Genomic DNA, 17,276 nt, shown 5'->3' on the forward strand with positions numbered 1-17,276 from the left:
TTTTGTGCAATTCTTAAAGAAATACGCAATTCAAAACCAATCTGAAAGTGTTTATACCCACTGGCAACAGCCACATACCATTATATAAAACTTACAAGTGAGGTTAAAGAAATGAAACACATCCCATAAGAAAAGTCAAGACAAGTTGGCCTGTGAAAGTGCATCACAGAAAAATAACAACAGTAAATATTTAATGCAACTACAGCTCATGTGCAAAACAAAAATGATCCTTACTGACTTGAAATAGCCTCAGTTAGATTTAGTTAGGATCTGCGATACAGACCTGCTGAATCTGACGAAACAGGCAAGTCTACACGTTGCTACTTATTTGCAGCGTTTGCAAGAGAAAAGTCTAGGTTGTGCAATGTGGCAGCGTTAACAATAGTAAATATTTAATGCAACTATAGCTCATGTGCACAACAAACATGATTCTTACTGGGATGAAATAGCCTCGGTTAGATTTAGTTAGGATCTGCGATACAAACCTGCTAAATCTGATGAAACAGGCAAGTCTACACATTGCTGCTGATTTGCAGCGTTTGCAATAGAAAAGTCTAGGTTGTGCCATGAGGCAGCATTATCATGCATGCCCACAAGGCATAATTAAAATTTACAAAAGAGGTAGACAACTGTGAAGGCAGCGTGCAAATTCCCACTTAATATCCCCAATTCAGCCCACTCAGGGAAAACCGCTGACAATAGAACGATACAAAAGACGGCAAGTACCTGACTTGAAGACTTCTATGTGATCATATAAAGACGACACTCGATAAAACTGAACTGATTTATTTAAAAAGTGTTTATTTTGTAGTGCACACTGCCTCCTCTTTTGTCTTCCCTGCTCTCTGGTATCCTATATGCTGCTTTCATAAGTTCCTCAGTGCTCAGCCAGGTGTGCGATGCCCTCTCTTTTTGGAGCTACACACAACAGGTACAAACGAAAGGCTTCTTCAATCACACCATGTTCTCAAAAGTTCTCACACTGCTAACATAGCATTTGTATACTTCTGTAGCTATCAGTATTCATCGCAAAAAGGCTCTCACATCACGAACTTCATTTCATTTGGCAATGAGCAGAGGCTAAAGTCAAGGATGCTAGCAGAAAAAGTTCAAGGCTTACGCAAACAAGTCCTCTGCAAGCACTCGCCACTAAACACTGCACAAGTCAAAACAACACCCAGTGAAGGCCACCCACCTGCTCACAAGCCCGTGAAGGAGGCGACGCCGACACTCTAATCCCGTCCCGAACAAACCAGCGGGGGCTCTCGGATGATGCGACTGGCGGCGACCGATTGTGGGCCAGGAACTCAAATTTGGACACCTTCTCAACAAAATCGACACTATTGTCCACGTCGAATGTGCCCGGGGTAGGCACACCAGGGGTGCCCACAAAACGGCTAGGAGGTTCGGTGACTGGAATGGAGATTTTTGGTAACGATGGTTAGTGTCCATAACATCCTACAGCCCCTTCTTGAGTTTATTTGTGAAGTGTGCTCCATGGCCAATTTTTCATAAAGCACATCTTTAGTTGTACATAGTCTCAGTTGGCCAGAAACTGTTTAAAATGAAACTTTGAGATTCATTCTACATCAATTTAATGCACAAGCTTTTCAGTGACACAGGCCGTGAGAAACAACCTGACGTGACATGAATTCTGCAAGTTAGCGTGCGTCGCACTGGCTACAAAGCATATTTGCCGGCTATTACTTTCTGTTGCCTTGTTGCACCACATTCATGCAATGTAGTATCACAGGTGAAAGAAAGAAAAGAAAGAAATTAGGCAGGTAGACATGCTCAAGCTTTGACCAACTTGAATATTGTTTCCAGTGTAAGTTGTAAAACACCTGAGCAGGCTTTGCACGAATTCTGTACAAAATGTGAACCAAGCAGTAAACAGCAATGAACAGCAAATTGAAAACCATAAACATTATATGTGCAAGAGATGTGTCTGTCAACTAATGAGCCTTATCTCTTGTGTTTTAATGAATATGACTGTCCTATCCCTATCATGCAGGCATATTTGGGTGCTGAAAATTTGTGCATGCTGCTAAAAGTATTCAGCACCTACATTTTTTTACATCCATTTCAAAATACACTTTTCTTCCCTATGCAGAACCATGCCACCAAAGTGACACCTTAAGAGGCGCACCTCAACTCGTTGAAAGTGACATTAGATTTGCTCTTGTGACAGGTGTATTACATTCACAGCCTCGTCTCAAATCAAGGACATGAAAAAAATTAAAGATAGGTTCAGGTGCACAATTAATGCTTTCTAGATGCCATACAGCAGTGGCTAGGCAGTTTAATGTCTTTCAAAGCCAACTTTGACTTTATATCTGAAGTCATATGGTCTAAAAATCTCTAAGAGGTAATTCACCTGGACGAAAGCTATTTGACACAGGCCTCATGTTTGGCAGGGCTTCTTTCTTCAGGTTCTGGGCTTCTTCAGGGTGATTGAAGCGAAAGAAGTTTGATCTTCCAATGCAGATCATGCAGCCTGCAAAGAACCCCAGGAACAAAGGAAACAAGCATAAATATTACCAGATAATGAAGATTAGGATGAGTTGCGTGAGAACACTGTCCTTCATGCTACAAGTTGATCTTGTCTTCAAACAAACTGCAAAAGTCATCTCAGAATAATACAGCACCTATTACAGACACACAATGGAAACTGGAGTTTAGAGCTTGGCTAGTGTAAACCCTCTAGCCCCATGTGCCACTATTTAGTAAAGTCCTCTGTCATTATCTACAACACTAAAAAAATATAACATGCTCTAACAGCACTACAAAACACCCAAAAAAAAGCCACAGAAATAATGAAACTGTTTTACATTCACAAAGCTACAACACAGCAAATGACAAGTCAGATTAAGCAACTAAAGTGTGCAGGAAAACATTCTTCAGCTTAGCTATAAACTCAGGAGGATGTGACTGCTAGAAAAGCTATTTCATAGGATCACAACATAATAGGGTCGCAGTGAAAGCACCAAAAAGTGAGGAAAAAAAAGCAAATGATTTCAGACTTTCAGTAAACATACAAAATGCAGCTCGAAAAGAATGAGGCAGAAAATAAAGTCATGCTTCTACAATTGTAGTGGGCGAGCGGACTGCAGATACTCACAGTTGTCTTCCTCGTTCGGAGACGTGGAACAGAAACATGGAACAACTGTTGTAACTTTAGAATGCTGTTCTCTTACAAAGCTCTCAAAGAAGAGCATGGCAGTATACATGTAAAACTTTTTAAGGAAAAGCACGTTGCCAAACCCTCCACTTCACTCACAGACTCAGACACGGTCACTCAAGACGCATCACTAAGCCAAGTGCTTGAATCTCTTCTTTTCTACTCGCACAAAAATAAGTAATGGCAACAAAAAAGTGAATGCTATAGTCAGCACTCAAAGGACAAAGCCTTCTAGTGGAGATTCCATTGACCAGAGAGTAATGTAAGAACCACAAAGGAAGAGGACAAAGGCCATGCTGGCCCACTTGTACACATGTGTTTCCTTTTGTACATTTTTAATTTAATGCTTCGAAAATGTGTAGCTGCACAACATTCACCACAAAATTTTGCACCACAGTTAGCCACTTTTTTAGTTGAAAGCAAAAGAAACAATCACAGCATGCCCTACTGAATATGAATGCAAGCTGATTTGTGCTCTGCAATGGATTCAGCCTCTGTAATATCACAATGCACCTGTCTAATGCCTCAACTCCAAATTCTTTTCTCTGAACAGAGCTGCATTGATTGATACGAAAACAGGTGCCAATACCATGCTAAACCTTGCGGAGAAAGTTAAACACTTGGAGATAACTGGCTGAATAGATTCACTTATGCTGAAAACCCATAGGAAAAAGCAAGACGAGAATGCTAAAGCACATGCTTAAGCATTTGTTATTGCAGAGCAAGAAGTACTTTTCAATTTCTTGGTGTACAAAAGACGATGTGCATCTATGCGTCCAACTTGCAGCCAGGTGAGAGGATTCAAGCTTGCACATAAATTTTCTTAACTGTACACAGTATGCAGCACTTTTCATGTGCCAAACCAGCAACACTTTGGCAGTCAAAGCCAGTTTTGCAGCCTTTCACCATAACAGCTTGTCAAATTTAAATGCAGCCATTAAGAAAGAATTTTCAAAATTTAGAGGTGCAAACAAGAAAATTCATTATGTGTACTAAAAGAGAAGTTGCTTAAAACACAGGCACACAAATCAACTCTGAAGATGCCGGTTTCATTTACACTCAGCTGAACCCAAGTTCTCTGATAACAAGGAGTAATAATGAAGTAAACTGACTGTATCTCACTCATTTGTACTATTCAACTACTCATTCCATTGGCATTTTGTAGCATCCTTGACCTAACCAATAGATGCTATATTCATTACACCAGCAGTATCACCACATAGCAGCTAGGCTGCATCAGTTGTTTTACCATCACATGGTAGCTGCAAATTACCAGCCGTGGAGGCATAGAAGTAAAAAAACAATAATTCAGTTGGCTACAACTATAATGGCATAGCCACCTGATGCAAAAAGGAAAACAAAGGCCATACAATGCTGAGCGCAGAATTTCTGACTGTGACACTGTCTGCATGTTACACACTTCATACGAGCAATGAGAGTGAGAATTAAAAGAAATAATCTAACAGGACACCTTAGGGGCATGACACGATAGCATAATGTGTTAATTCCTATATATGCAGAAGGCCATTCTCTACTTTACATTCACAGATCCCTGGGAGCCCTCATACCCCTCCTGGCGCAGTGATACAGCGGTTAAGGGATGTGCCACTATCCTGCGATGGCAGGTGCTCCCAGCGGTGGTCCTTGTGCGACCCAGATTGCTCTTCCTGAGCGACCAATCATTAAATTAACTGCCACCTGACACATTAAATTAACTGCCACATAACCTGCCCACTATCCTGTGGGCAGGTTAAGTGACTCTGCAAGGTCACGTGACCTACGTGACCCACCTGCCTCCTAGGTTGCTCTCTGGGGACCACCTGCCAGAGCCCCGCCCGTGATTTTGAGCACACAATGCTGACGCAGACAACGCCGACACTGGATTTTCTGGGTAATGGGGGCCTTTAACACTATCGCGTTAAAATGTTTCCACAGCAGCTAAACAAAGCCTCACAGCGAGAACAATATCAGCCAAAGAAAGTGAGCAAGCACCACTCTCCTGTTTATGATGCTAATATCCCGATGAATATGCCTTTGCTAAAAAAAGGTGCACAGTAAAGCTTGCTGTGCCATTACTAACACTAACCCAATTTTAAATGGCCTTTAGCACGAAAGGTGAACAAAACCCTATGTTTATTACAATTATATTCTTGTGCAATGTCACATGATGAAGACTGTTATAGGTAACTTTAGTCGAAATCTATGCATGCATCAGAAGAAAAAGAAAATATGAATGCATTACAGTATGCGAAACATACCCTGGTGTAGTCTGGATGGCTCAGTGACTGCCATGCCATCAATGGAAATCATGTTCTTCATGGGATGGAGAGTAACCTTGCCGCTCTCATTCTGTATGTAGCAGTGCTCGGCCTCGACACCTGGGCCTTGCACAACAATGTCCTGTGGCACAGGCGCATCGTTCCTTCCGATTCTTGTCTTTCCTAAATACAGAAAAAAGTGTACAAATATAAACGGAAGCAATTACGGTTCCCTAAAAAACTGAAGTAAATACAAAAACACTGCGTCGAATCCTGTAAGAGACTCATGGAATGTGTTTTGCTTATGCTAAGCTTTGCATTAAGAAAGTTGGTATGCCGTACAAAAACATAGCCTTTCAAGTAGTGCGCTTTATGACACAAGCAAAGGAGAGTTTATCATTAGAAAGTTGTTAGCTTTAACTCATGCCCAACTACAGTTTTCCAAATCTATATATAGGGAAAACAGATAGGTATTCTCTCATTATGCAATGTAGACACTAATTTCGATAAAATCTGTCACATATGAAAGCAAAAGTTGAGAACTGGTAAATGATAAAAGACAGATTTTGACTCCTAGTCCCAAAATTTATCAAAAATTGGCAAATTCACAATATTTCATTCACTACAGATTATCATGCAACCTGAAGCAACTGTTTTCATTCAAACTGCTTCAATGGCTGCTTGCACCGACCATGCATAAACAGTCAAAAAAAAAAAAAAAAGGAGAATATGCATCACTATCACACGATTTTGTTTCCTTCTTACCCGCCTTTTCAAACAGCAGTCACTCATTGGACTGTGAAACCACTCATATCCTCTTTAAGAGCAATTTAGGAATATCTTGTAGACACAGATTTCCTGTCGAAAGTGCTGTCTTGCAAAGAGCGAAACGATAAGCCTTGGTTCAATCATGATAACCGTGCATTGGTCAACAAGTGGCACCTTCTTTTCGCCCCATACTCAAAAAAAAAACACATGCGTGCATACGTCGCAAGCATTGAAGGCCCGCTCACGTGATATCAGAGCTGAAGTAAAAGTTCAAAAAGACAAACAGATAACTAATAGATAAGCTATAATAATAATAGATAATAGATAAGCTACGGAAGTTTTTAAAATCACATGGAAGAGAACAAGTGGGCCTTCCACACTTATCAGTTGATGGAGTTGACAAGACTGACGATTATGACTACGCTTCTTGTTTCAACCACTAGTTTTTATCTGCTTTTAGCACTCCTTTTGTGCAGAACTTCCTGAAACCGCTGAAGTTACTTCTGTATGCATGCCACCAATCACTGTTACATATAATGGCATTTCAAACCAACTACAAGCACTTAATGTTCAAACTGCTAATTGTCCTGATCATATCCCATCCTTTGTTTTGAAAGCATGCACTGAAGTTGTAGCTCATTATTTGGTTGTATTGCATACAATTCGAGTTTTCTTCCTGTACAGTGGAAAATAGCAGACACCGTTCCAATCCACAAAAGCGGCCCAAAGGGTTTCAAATGACCGAACAATTTCCCTCACAAGCGTAAACTGCAAAATACTAGAGCACATTACATACAGCGCTGTTATGAAGCATTTGAAAAACATCAACTTCTTTACAAAAGTACATCATGGTTTTACATCTGGTCTTTCACGTACCACACAGCAGTTGCTGGAATTCAGGCATGACGTTTTTTATGTTATGAGTGTGGAAATCAAGTTGACTGCGTTTTTGCAGGCCTGCAAAAACGCAGTCAACTTGATTTCCACACCACCGCCCGCCCTGTACCTCAAAGCGCGATTGAGGTATCCACTAACCCATAAAGCCAGTTATGCGCTTTCTTTTCCTCAAAACCAATGAAGTCTAAAGATTGAGGTGTCCAGTGGACTGTGAGATGGCGGCGGTGTCCACCTACAAACTGAGGCAGTTATGCGCCTTTCCTTTTCTCAAAACCAACGGAGGATTTAGGCTGCGAATAAAACAACACTGAGAATTAAACCATTTGCTTCGTGCAAGTGGGTTCTGCAGTCTGTGAAGCGTGCCGGGAACGCAATCAAAGCGAATACCGCAAGCGGAAGAAGGCCGCGATGCCAGCGTCATGAACCTTCAGGGCGTTAACGTTTGAGTGCAGTGTGGCTTGTGGGGGCCCATGGACCTACTGCCCAAACTCACCTGTGTGCAATACAAGTTTCCACCACCACCACGAGTATGCACGTAAGCGTACAGACGCCAAAACGAGCCTGTGAGACGCCCAACCGGGCAGCCATCTGTGAAACGTCAAATTGACCTGCCACTCCAGGCCTCTGGGCCACTATTCGCTGATTCATGCGCTAAGCCAGTAAGCTCAGATCTAATAGTTTCTTATTATTATTATTATTGTTCCGTACAGTTCTATAAATTCCTGTAAAGCCCGAGGATACTCGAGCAGACGCAACGGAAAACGCAAATAAGGATTGCGAAGGTGCGTGATTGCAGTGTGTGACGTACCCTGACGTCACCGACGCCGCACCGGCGGACACCGCGCAAAGCGGCCAGAAACGCAGAATATAGGTCGTTTTCAAACTGCGAGTAAAGAAACTAACATAACCCTATTCGTTAAAATTTTTTTCACCAGTGATCACATCTAGCGGCCGAAGTAGAATTAATCTTAATTTGATTAAGTGCATCAGAACCAGGGTTATGACCGTTTTTGGCAACCATTCGCCGTTCCATCCTTTCACACGTTACGCCTGTAAAACACGCTTTTCTGCACAAAGACCACTCCTGCGGAAAAGCCCACTTTACGCTGCGCAAAGCGCATGCACGGAGCAAGTGTTTACTGCTAGGCCACGGCTGCGACCGGCAGCAGTATTAACAATGCTCCTAAGAGCAAAAGCTCCTCCCCCCCCCCCCCCCCCCCCTCCCCCCCATCGACACCTTTTCTTTTTTTTTTTCACATCTTTTGCCGCACCTGCGTTGCTGCGCTTTCGCCGAGCCAAATGCACCAGCACTGCCCCTTACCAATTCGCATTTCTGTGGGTGTCCCTGTTTTTGGCCCGAGTGATATGAACTGCACCTAACCTGTGTGGCGTGAGGAGCACAATGACATATACCGACATCTTTTTTTCTTCTTTCCTTTGGAAGAGGAGGAGTTGCGATGGGGCAAGAGAGAGGCGCTCATTAAAAAATTCAAGAGCACTTTAGTCTGCTATTGCAGAAATGCAAAAGCATTTGCGCTTTAACGTCAGAAACTTTTTTTGCAAGTCATCGTTGTCTAAAATCAGTACACATCCCCAACATACTTTACCGTCGGACACACCACAACGCGTTCATTTCGTGCCCCTATAACACGCCTGAACCAATGACTTTTCGTGTGCGTTTCTTCTGCTGCAAAAACGTTCGTCTTTAAACTGCACACATCGACGCTACCTGTCAAGGCACGGCTTCATACTCAGGAGATGTTTGTGCCCTGGACGGTAAATTGCGGCCTGTGCAAGGCGCCAGAAACGATTGGCCATTGTTTTGTTCTGTGCAATGATGGTCTGTTATTCTGGGACTTAAGGAAATTGAAATCACACCCTACGGTTCCCCCCTCTTTTGGCTGTGGAGAAAAACTGTGTTGTGCCATGTGAGCCATTTATGTTGATGGGACTATTTAGTCTCCGGAATAGCCGTATGATGGACGGCCACGCCGAATCACCGCCGTCATCGAAATCTTTGTTCCGTGAGCAGTGCGTTTTGGTGCGGGGAGTATATGCTGGAAGAGCCGCCTAGCTCTATCTAGATGCATGTGTGTGCCTCCCAGACTTGTGATGTTTGGGAAGGTGGGGACGTGGGCTCGTATAACACAGCCTGGTGTTTTGCGGCCCAAGCATACTCGGATTTTTCTTTTCGGCACTATTTCCATGCAATGCAAAGAAAAAAAAAAAAGACCCTTCGTGGCGTATGCGTTGCGTGCCCGCCTGGCACACAGAGGGCCTGGGTTCGAACAGCAGTGCCGGCGAATTTCTTTTTCCAAGATATAATTTTCGTGCGGACACGCTCTGCAGACACGCTCTCCCGACGGGTCCTGTACAGTCCGCGTCACCCTTGTGTACGGAGCTCTTGGGCGGCGCACTCACCTCTCTAAAAATCGACACCATGTAGCAGCTTCTAGCTTTTAGAGGCAAGGCTTGCGAGGAAGTAGAGCCACACAGACCAGCGAGCAAGGTGGGCACGACTACTGTGCCCGGAAACCATGGGCTATTTTCTGATTCCGGCTTGTATTGCGCGGTGGAGACTTATCGAGCGCTCTACACAAGGATGGCGTAGACTGTACACGCCACTCATGAGACAAGTAATGCTTTCGTATTAAAATTATCTGGGGGTGCCCTGACGGACAGGCAGTACGGAAGTGCTTGCTACTGGGCTAGTCGATGATCATTCATGATTTCATGATGGGGGTGGGGCACCAAGAAAATATGCACAAAACGAAGACGGACAGGACAATGCGCCTCTCCTTCAGCACACACAAGTGCCGCGTGCTGCGTGTATGTAGTAAGTGCACGTGAAGCTTCAATACAATTTATAGTCGCGAATGGCGCATTGCACTTCGCTGTGCGTCTGTCCCCTTTGCGCCGTGCAGCCGTGGCGGCGGCCAGCAGCGCCAGCTGTTCAGGAGACACGACCCACCTTCGGGCAGAGGGTGTATGGTGACGGACGTGCTGAGCCGGCCTCCGCCCAGGCTCACCAGGTGCGGCTTCTCCTGCTGCAGACGGACCGCGTGGCTCGTCTCGATCACCTCCAGGCCGTTCTGCAAATGCGAGGTTTCCTGTAGGCTGGCTTCCACTCAAATGAGGAACGAAAACAAATGGGCAGACCGCGCCGTGTTCGACGGCGATCGCAAGGACGCAGATGGGGATACGAGCGTAACGAAACGCTTCGTCTCGTTCGTTTTCTCCGTCTGGCCTCGCATCCGCGGCCTTGGTATATACAGCTACACAGACTTACTTTATGCCTCTCTGTACCTCCTGTGGCTCTTCTTATAAACCGCGCTGTTGGAGGATTTACAGGGTTTTTCACCTAAGACTTTACAGAATTCTTAAAAATAGGCTTTTTGAGTTAGAAGAGCGCTTTTTTCGATAGAGCACTGTCGGTGGTGTAGTACATCAGAATACAAATAAGACGTGCTAACAAGCAGGCTGGTTAACTAGTATTCAATAGTTAACTTTTTAACTACTACTGTTAGGCTCGTTAATTATTGAGAGGCGTGTATCCCACCGTAATTAATATCCATATCAGTTTTCATAATTTCGAAAGCGCGGTTACCTTCGCTACATGTTGCTACATAGTGCTACATAGTGCTACATTGTGCTACATTGTGCTACATAGTGCTACATAGTGCTACATAGTGCTACATACATACCTTCGCTACAAATTTTGCTACATAGTGCCAAAATAAATTCGCTTTCGAGCAGCATGCAGGCAAAGCAACCTCTCCGTCTTAGCTGCATTCTGGCGTACTACGCCGTCGACAATGCTATGCCGAAAAAAGCGCTCTCCTAACTCAAAAAGGTCATTTTTAAACGTTGGGTAGTCTGAGATGAAACACCCTGTATACGCACTCCATAGCGTAAACCACGCAGATACAGACGTATCAAACACCGCGCGAGAAAACGAGCTCTCCTTATTTCATAAACACTTGCGTACGCGTTGCCTGATGCCCACCCCATGGTGCCTGTATCCACTGTACCGGTTAACGAGGGGGAAAAAAAAAACTCAGGAGGGAGTTTGACGTTACGCGGTCAGCCTTCGCAAGCCAAGAGTTCATGACGCCGCTCCCTCCCCCGCTTTTCGATCTCCGGGTAAGACACTAATGTTTTGACAGCTGTACGTTTTAGTGCGAGCGTCTGCGCGGCCCATGGAGCGGGCATCTAAAGCAAGTAGTCATTTCTGCGTACTATAGGCCGCACATGCGCGCGCGCAGTGGTGATAGATACCGCCACAAGCTATCACGTGGTGTGAATAAGTGGGGGACCGACTCTCTTCTTTTTAATTTTTATGACTAGGCTTGAAGGTTATCGCCTGACGCTTGCCCCAGAGTTTCTTTTCCTCCATGCTTCCAGGCAACTCGACCCACTACAGAGCGAGTGCTGCCACAGCGACCGTTCTGATAGCGCCAGAGACGCATATACTTTCGGTTTCGCGCCAATAAAAGCGGCTGCAGAGCGCCTTCCGCGTCGCCTCGCCGAAGAAGCGGAAGCTATACGAAACGCCGCCCAAGCCGCCGCGTAGCGAGGGCCACTAACTTCACCCAACGCCCCGACTTTGCTGTCGCTTATTCGCCCCGCCGTGTAGAGGATGTTTCTAGGATGACCTCTTGCAGGGCCATAGCTCGCGCATGCCCGCAACAAGCACCAACATGTGCTGTTGTCTGGATTCATCCCGATGGTGCCCGAGGCGGCACCCGCGCAGCTACTGCGTGCGCTCTGCGCACGTATAGACAAGCAAGGTCTGCAAAAGCTAGCAACAGACAGGCCGCCAGTCGGCGCGGAAACCCACAAAGCGGCAGCAGTCAACCCTGTCGTCTTGTGAGAGCAGCTGCAGTCGCTAGGCGCCGGCCAAGAGCGACGGCGGAGATCATTAGCGCGGCGACAAGAGGCGCAAGCTGCGGCCGCCCTAATGGAACAGGCGCCCGGCATCTCGCCGCAGCACCGCAGGAGCAGAGCAGACGCGCGTTGGCCAAGCACTAAACTGCGCATTGGGACCCGCGGAAGCGAGAGAATCGCTTCCTGTCGCCGCGAGTTTCGTAATGAGCGCTAACCGCCGACTGCCCCAGTTCTGCTGCACCCTGCCTCTTAACGCGCGCCCGCTTCCTAACCCGCTCTACTGCTGCTCGGTGTCTCGGGTTTCGCAGAGACGTCCCAGGGCCGCCTCAAGGGGACCCACTCGAGAAGTTCGCAACAGTTTCCTCCTTCAACGCGGCACTTTGTTGTCCCGTCCTTGCGGGCACAGCTGCGCCGCATTCTCGGCCTCGTTTCATTCGAGCCGCGGCGTTGAATACGTTTCGAAACAAACTGCACAGGCCGCAGCGACACTGGCCCTCTCAGTGGAAAAACTGTGTGGATGGGCAGTGGGTTCATGGCGGAAGGCTGTCGAGCTGAAACTGTTTACGGAACATAAACGGATAGGGGCAGGCAAAAATAGGGGGAGAGTGGACATGAAAGGTGGCGATATCGCATGGATGCGTAAGGCGTCCAAGACATAATACACACACATCCACGCATGAGCTAGCACGCACGTCACAGAAAGGCTTAACACGTGTCTCAGGGGCAAGTGTGCAAGAAACAAGACGACGCAAAGCAACAGCATGCAAAGTATGTGCTCTAGGTTTTCTCCACATACGCTCCGTGTGTGCTATACTTCCACTGATATGCGGCCGGCGCCCCACCCCGGCCGCTTGCACAGTGTGCCGCGCGCGCGGATTTGTATATACCACGAACTCCGAAACAGGGGGTGCAAGGGAGGCGCTCCACCCCCCCCCCCCCCCCCCCTCAACATTTCTCCAGGAGGGGAAGCGCCGCCCCAGTCTGCAACTGCTTGCACTAAGATCAGATTTCAGACAAACGCTCCAATTTTAGGAAATCAATAATGTAAAGCTACGTGAGTTCATAGCCAGTCGTAAAGCATGGAATTTGAGTAACCTAAACCAAGCATGTTTCAACAGAAGTCGTTTACTGACTGACCCCTGTTCATGAGCATGACTATGCGCACAATTTTTTTTAATGCGGTCGATCACTCCCCGTGTAAACACCTTTACAAATCTGCTTAATAGGGGATATTCAAAATTCCGCAAGTGCGCTTTCCCGCATAACAGTGTTGTCCCAAACAAGATGGCTGACCATGCGTTTCCAGCTGAAACAAAGCAAGAAAGATTGGTTTTTTGTTTGATTCTTCCAAAATACGTTTCTTACATTCTATCCACATCTTAAGCGCTTGTCCTGTAGCCCACGTAGTTCCTTTATAGCGAAGTCAGCCATCTTGTTTGGGGCAACATAGTTATGTGGGAAAGCGCCCTTGCGGAATTTTGAATATCCCCTCCTTATGCATTAGCAAATACTATTTTCAACAGTGAAATATAAAAATTTAAACAAAGAAAGTGCGCCGACCTTTCAGCGTGCATGTGCAGCGTGCAAAAAGTAACGAGAGGAGAGAGAAAGGCGCGAAGACACTGAAATTCAGATTTTGACACCAGATAATCCAGCTTCTGCAAAGCGCATTTAGAGAACCCTTGCTGGAGGATATTCGTGCAACGGCGTCCTTTAACATCCCTGGCATATCGAAACTATACTGAGGTCCCGTTTCAAAGGCCATTTAAGTGAGTACAGGCGCGATCAGCACATCAGTTAACGTCGCGTGGCAGCGAAGCTTGAACTGCGATTAACTAGCGAACCGTTTCACCCCTTTCTAGTACATGCTCTCTCCACGGAGCATGGCGCGAGCTCTGTGGCTGAAGACACAAGCAATATGTACTGCACAACAAATGGCGTGCGCACGCGTGACGCATTCATGCAGAAAAAAAAAAAAAGAAACGTGGATACGCATCACACCTTGGGCGTCCTGGAGCGCTCGTTGGAGGCGGTGCCGTGGTAGCTTCCGTTGAGGTGGTGCGGTGAGCTGTAGAGGTCCGACGAATTGAGCAACCTGACTGACGCCATTGTCACAAGCTCCGGATTGGCGTCAGCAACATAGTAACCTCATCTGCGAACAGGAAAGAGAAGAGGCGAGGTCGCTCAATGAGGACGCGCGTCAACAATCGGCTCCGCGGCATCACCGTGACGTTCTCAATGCGCGACTGGGTATATAAAATTCTAAACTGGGACGCGAAGATGACGGCGCAGTCACTGAGATGTCCAGAGGCAGAATGAGAAAAGAGGCGTCTGGGGACGAAACTGCAGTTTCGCATCAGCGCCGTCCAGGAGGCGAAACCCCCCAGTATTTGCAGTAACTGCGCAGCTGGCTCACAGTTCGTGCGCATAAACTAGGGTGCCTCCACGCAAGCGCCTCCGTTTAGGATGATCACAACCACTGATCGTTCGGAAGGCGACCATACTGTTTCACACGAATCATACATCTGGCATGGACACGACACTTTTAAAAAATTCAGCCTGAAACGATACGTATGTCTCTGCCAGTTCTCTCGAAGCTCGGACAGGCGTAAACGCGGTCTTTGCTTCGCCGCTAAGAGATGTTCCACTCAGCAGTTTCCGCTGCAGTCAATACGCCGCTCACGCCCGCCTCTGTTTAAATCAAATATATTGTTGGTTCGACAACAAAAGACTTAATTTCCGTTTATTTCTTCAGCTGTTATTCTCTACGCGCGGTACGCGACAAATGACACCCTAAAACATGCCTTGGGGAAAATGTGACTGTCATTGTCATAATACATGTTCCTCACGAACAGGGCGAATACGGGGCCGGTATAATATAACGGTTCTTTTCCTTCGATTCGATTCCGTTCTTATCCACTTCCGCGCCGAATGGCTGATCCCGCCGACAACCGGGGCGTGGCAGTGTCTTAGCCAATGAAGAGGGGCTGGAAGGAATAGAACTGGAGTGGAAGCACCTGCAGCGGATTCTCCCCGAACGACGGGCCGGCTAAGACACATGCCGACAGCCTCGACAAAAATTGGCAATGGTTTAGCTCTGGTTAAACCTGGAGGATTGCGGAAGCAACGAGGAGAGAGAGAGGCGATGGAGAGCGCGCGGCAGGGGTGGCAGCCCCGGCACGCTAGCTATGCGCCGCTACTGCGCATGCGCAACTGGCGAGCGCGGCGGCGGCACTTCTGAGCCACCCGCGCAGCGACGGCGGCGGCGCGCCAGCTGTGTGCCGTGTGACGTCACTGCTCCTCGCGCACGCGCAGTATGGCCTTTCGTCAGCTCCGCGAAATGGCTCGGCGACTCGCGTAGTGTTGCTTTCGCAACAAAAATCGGCCGTCTTCGCGAACGTCGAAGACCAGTTTATGGAGTTTACGGAATGATAGAAGCGGAAGACAGAAAGAGTGAGAACAAAAAAAAAATGACTTAAGCAACACGAAAACGAAATAAAATAAGGAACGGAAAAGCGATGGCGCCATACAGCGCACAAGCCAGTTCTCCCGAGAGGGAGCCACATAAGCAGAAAAGAAAAGAAAAAAAAGGCTTTTAGGGAGGAGGACGAGGAAGCGGAGAAACACGTCGCGCGTTCTCTCCTTTCATTTTCACGCAGATATCCCCGGGCTTAAACGACCGCGCAGCGGGGAACCAGCCACGCCACAGGGGGCAACTCGCAAAGAGCAAGGCCGGCCGGGCATAATCTTAGCTCTCTTTTTTTTATTGCTTTTCACAGCCGGCGCGCCGCATGGTCACACGACCAGAAAGGCGGCACAAAGGAGGCAGACCAAGAACGAGGCTTCGAGGAGCGGACCGGAGCAAATACCCCGAGAGGAGGGTAGGGGTGGAGGACAAGCAGCAGGCGAGGGTCACAAAAGGGCGCTTCCCTTCCAGAAGACGCGGCTTCCTGAAAATAACCATCGTTACATCTCGTTCGCTCCCTCCTCCTCCTCCTCCTCGCCGTCCTTTTCAATGCGGCGTGTTCTTCACGGAAAGCGCGCACTTAATCCACATGGCAACCACGCCGGCCCGGCGGATTTCACTGACAGCGCGGCGGCGGCGCGCGGGTTTGGGCCGCCTGATAAGAGAGTCGGCCGGAGGGGAGAGCGCCTATAAGCTCCCCCAATTACGGGCGCCTTTTTCTTTGACCGGGCCGCGACGGAAGTACAGCCTGCGCAAGAGACGGGCACGCACACGCAAAATAAGAAAGAAAAATGAACAGCGCCAACGGAGGAGCAAATTAAACGGTGCCGCCGCCCGGAGCAAGAAGTGTGGCGCGCGACCACGCAACCCAGCCGCCGTTGCCAGTTCTGTGCAGCAGCGGCCAAAACTCAAGCCACGCAGTCTGGCAGGGTAGCGATGACTTCAGAGCACGGAGGTCACATCCAACCATCCCTCTTAAGGAAACTGCATCTGGTCATTTCAGTAAAGTGGTTACTTCCCAGCGGCAGACCTAAACGACGCGGAAAGATAAAACGCCATTATATCGGAGGTAAGAGCTAAACGCGTGGTTTAGATTCGAGGGACGCCCTGTAAGCGGCGGGCTTCGCAATATTTTCCACCACCTTGGCATTTGTAGAGGATATATGAACCAAGTTTAGGCATTTGAAATTTGAAAAAAAAAAAAAACTGCGCGTAGAGCGGGCAGTTCTGATCGCATCTGCAAACATTAACAATGTATGTGAGCCTGCGAAAGGAGGTAAAAAAAAAACTGAAATTCGCTCGACCTCCTTCGCGTGTAGCCAAAATACTCGTTCACGTCTTTTCTCTCGCCGGTGACAGAGCAGGAGCCCTACATTCTGGCTGACGGGTGACGTGTTTCCTCCGACGTCTGGCAGTCTTTCCTCTACTGCTGAGCCACTTGGTATTCCGACGAGAACAAGCAATCGTCTTGATTTGCTTCCTAGTCCTTTGGCGTTTGCTTGACGCCTGTGCAGCGCGCCCTTCTTTCTCACCGCTCGCTTGTTTGCCTGACAGGTTTACCTCGCGTTGACTCGCTCGCCGTTCGTACACTGACTGCGAGTACAGAGCCCCTGCAAATCCTCGTTTTTGTCCGACCCTTGCTTTGATTTACGCGTTCAAGCGCAGCGCGATGTACGAACCGCTCTGGTGGCCCAACGTGTCCAGGCGACAGGCGAGAGTCGCACATCTGGCGCGACATCACGCGGAGCGTGTGACGTCAATTTCCGACGTAAGTGCGTTTCTCCCATAGAGAGGGGGGATGAGGAAGAGCGTGCGGCAG

General features: G+C 47.5%; 1 protein-coding gene across 6 annotated transcripts in view; it reads right to left on the reverse strand.

The window, feature by feature from the left end:
- LOC149339902 (uncharacterized) overlaps window positions 1-17,276 on the reverse strand; it is a 553,936-nt gene that overhangs the window by 435,125 nt on the left and 101,535 nt on the right. For 5 of the 6 annotated variants that reach the window (XR_016283569.1, XR_016283568.1, XM_089548582.1 and 2 more), the window contains exons 2-6: window positions 13,993-14,143; window positions 10,076-10,196; window positions 5,440-5,622; window positions 2,378-2,497; window positions 1,196-1,413 (exon numbers count right to left, since the gene is read on the reverse strand). Coding sequence is in view for 4 of the 6 variants with exons in the window: in XM_089548582.1 (XP_089404708.1) it covers window positions 1,196-1,413; window positions 2,378-2,497; window positions 5,440-5,622; window positions 10,076-10,196; window positions 13,993-14,100 (750 nt within the window). In the remaining 2 variants the exon portion in view is untranslated. Of the gene's footprint in view, window positions 1-1,195; window positions 1,414-2,377; window positions 2,498-3,121; window positions 3,167-5,439; window positions 5,623-10,075; window positions 10,197-13,992; window positions 14,144-17,276 lie in introns of all 6 variants that reach the window. The other variant, XM_089548586.1, reaches the window with a different exon arrangement.

The sequence above is a fragment of the Amblyomma mixtum genome, chromosome 6, assembly GCF_055824585.1.
Source record: "Amblyomma mixtum isolate Tamu chromosome 6, ASM5582458v1, whole genome shotgun sequence".
Lineage (NCBI taxonomy): Eukaryota > Metazoa > Arthropoda > Arachnida > Ixodida > Ixodidae > Amblyomma > Amblyomma mixtum.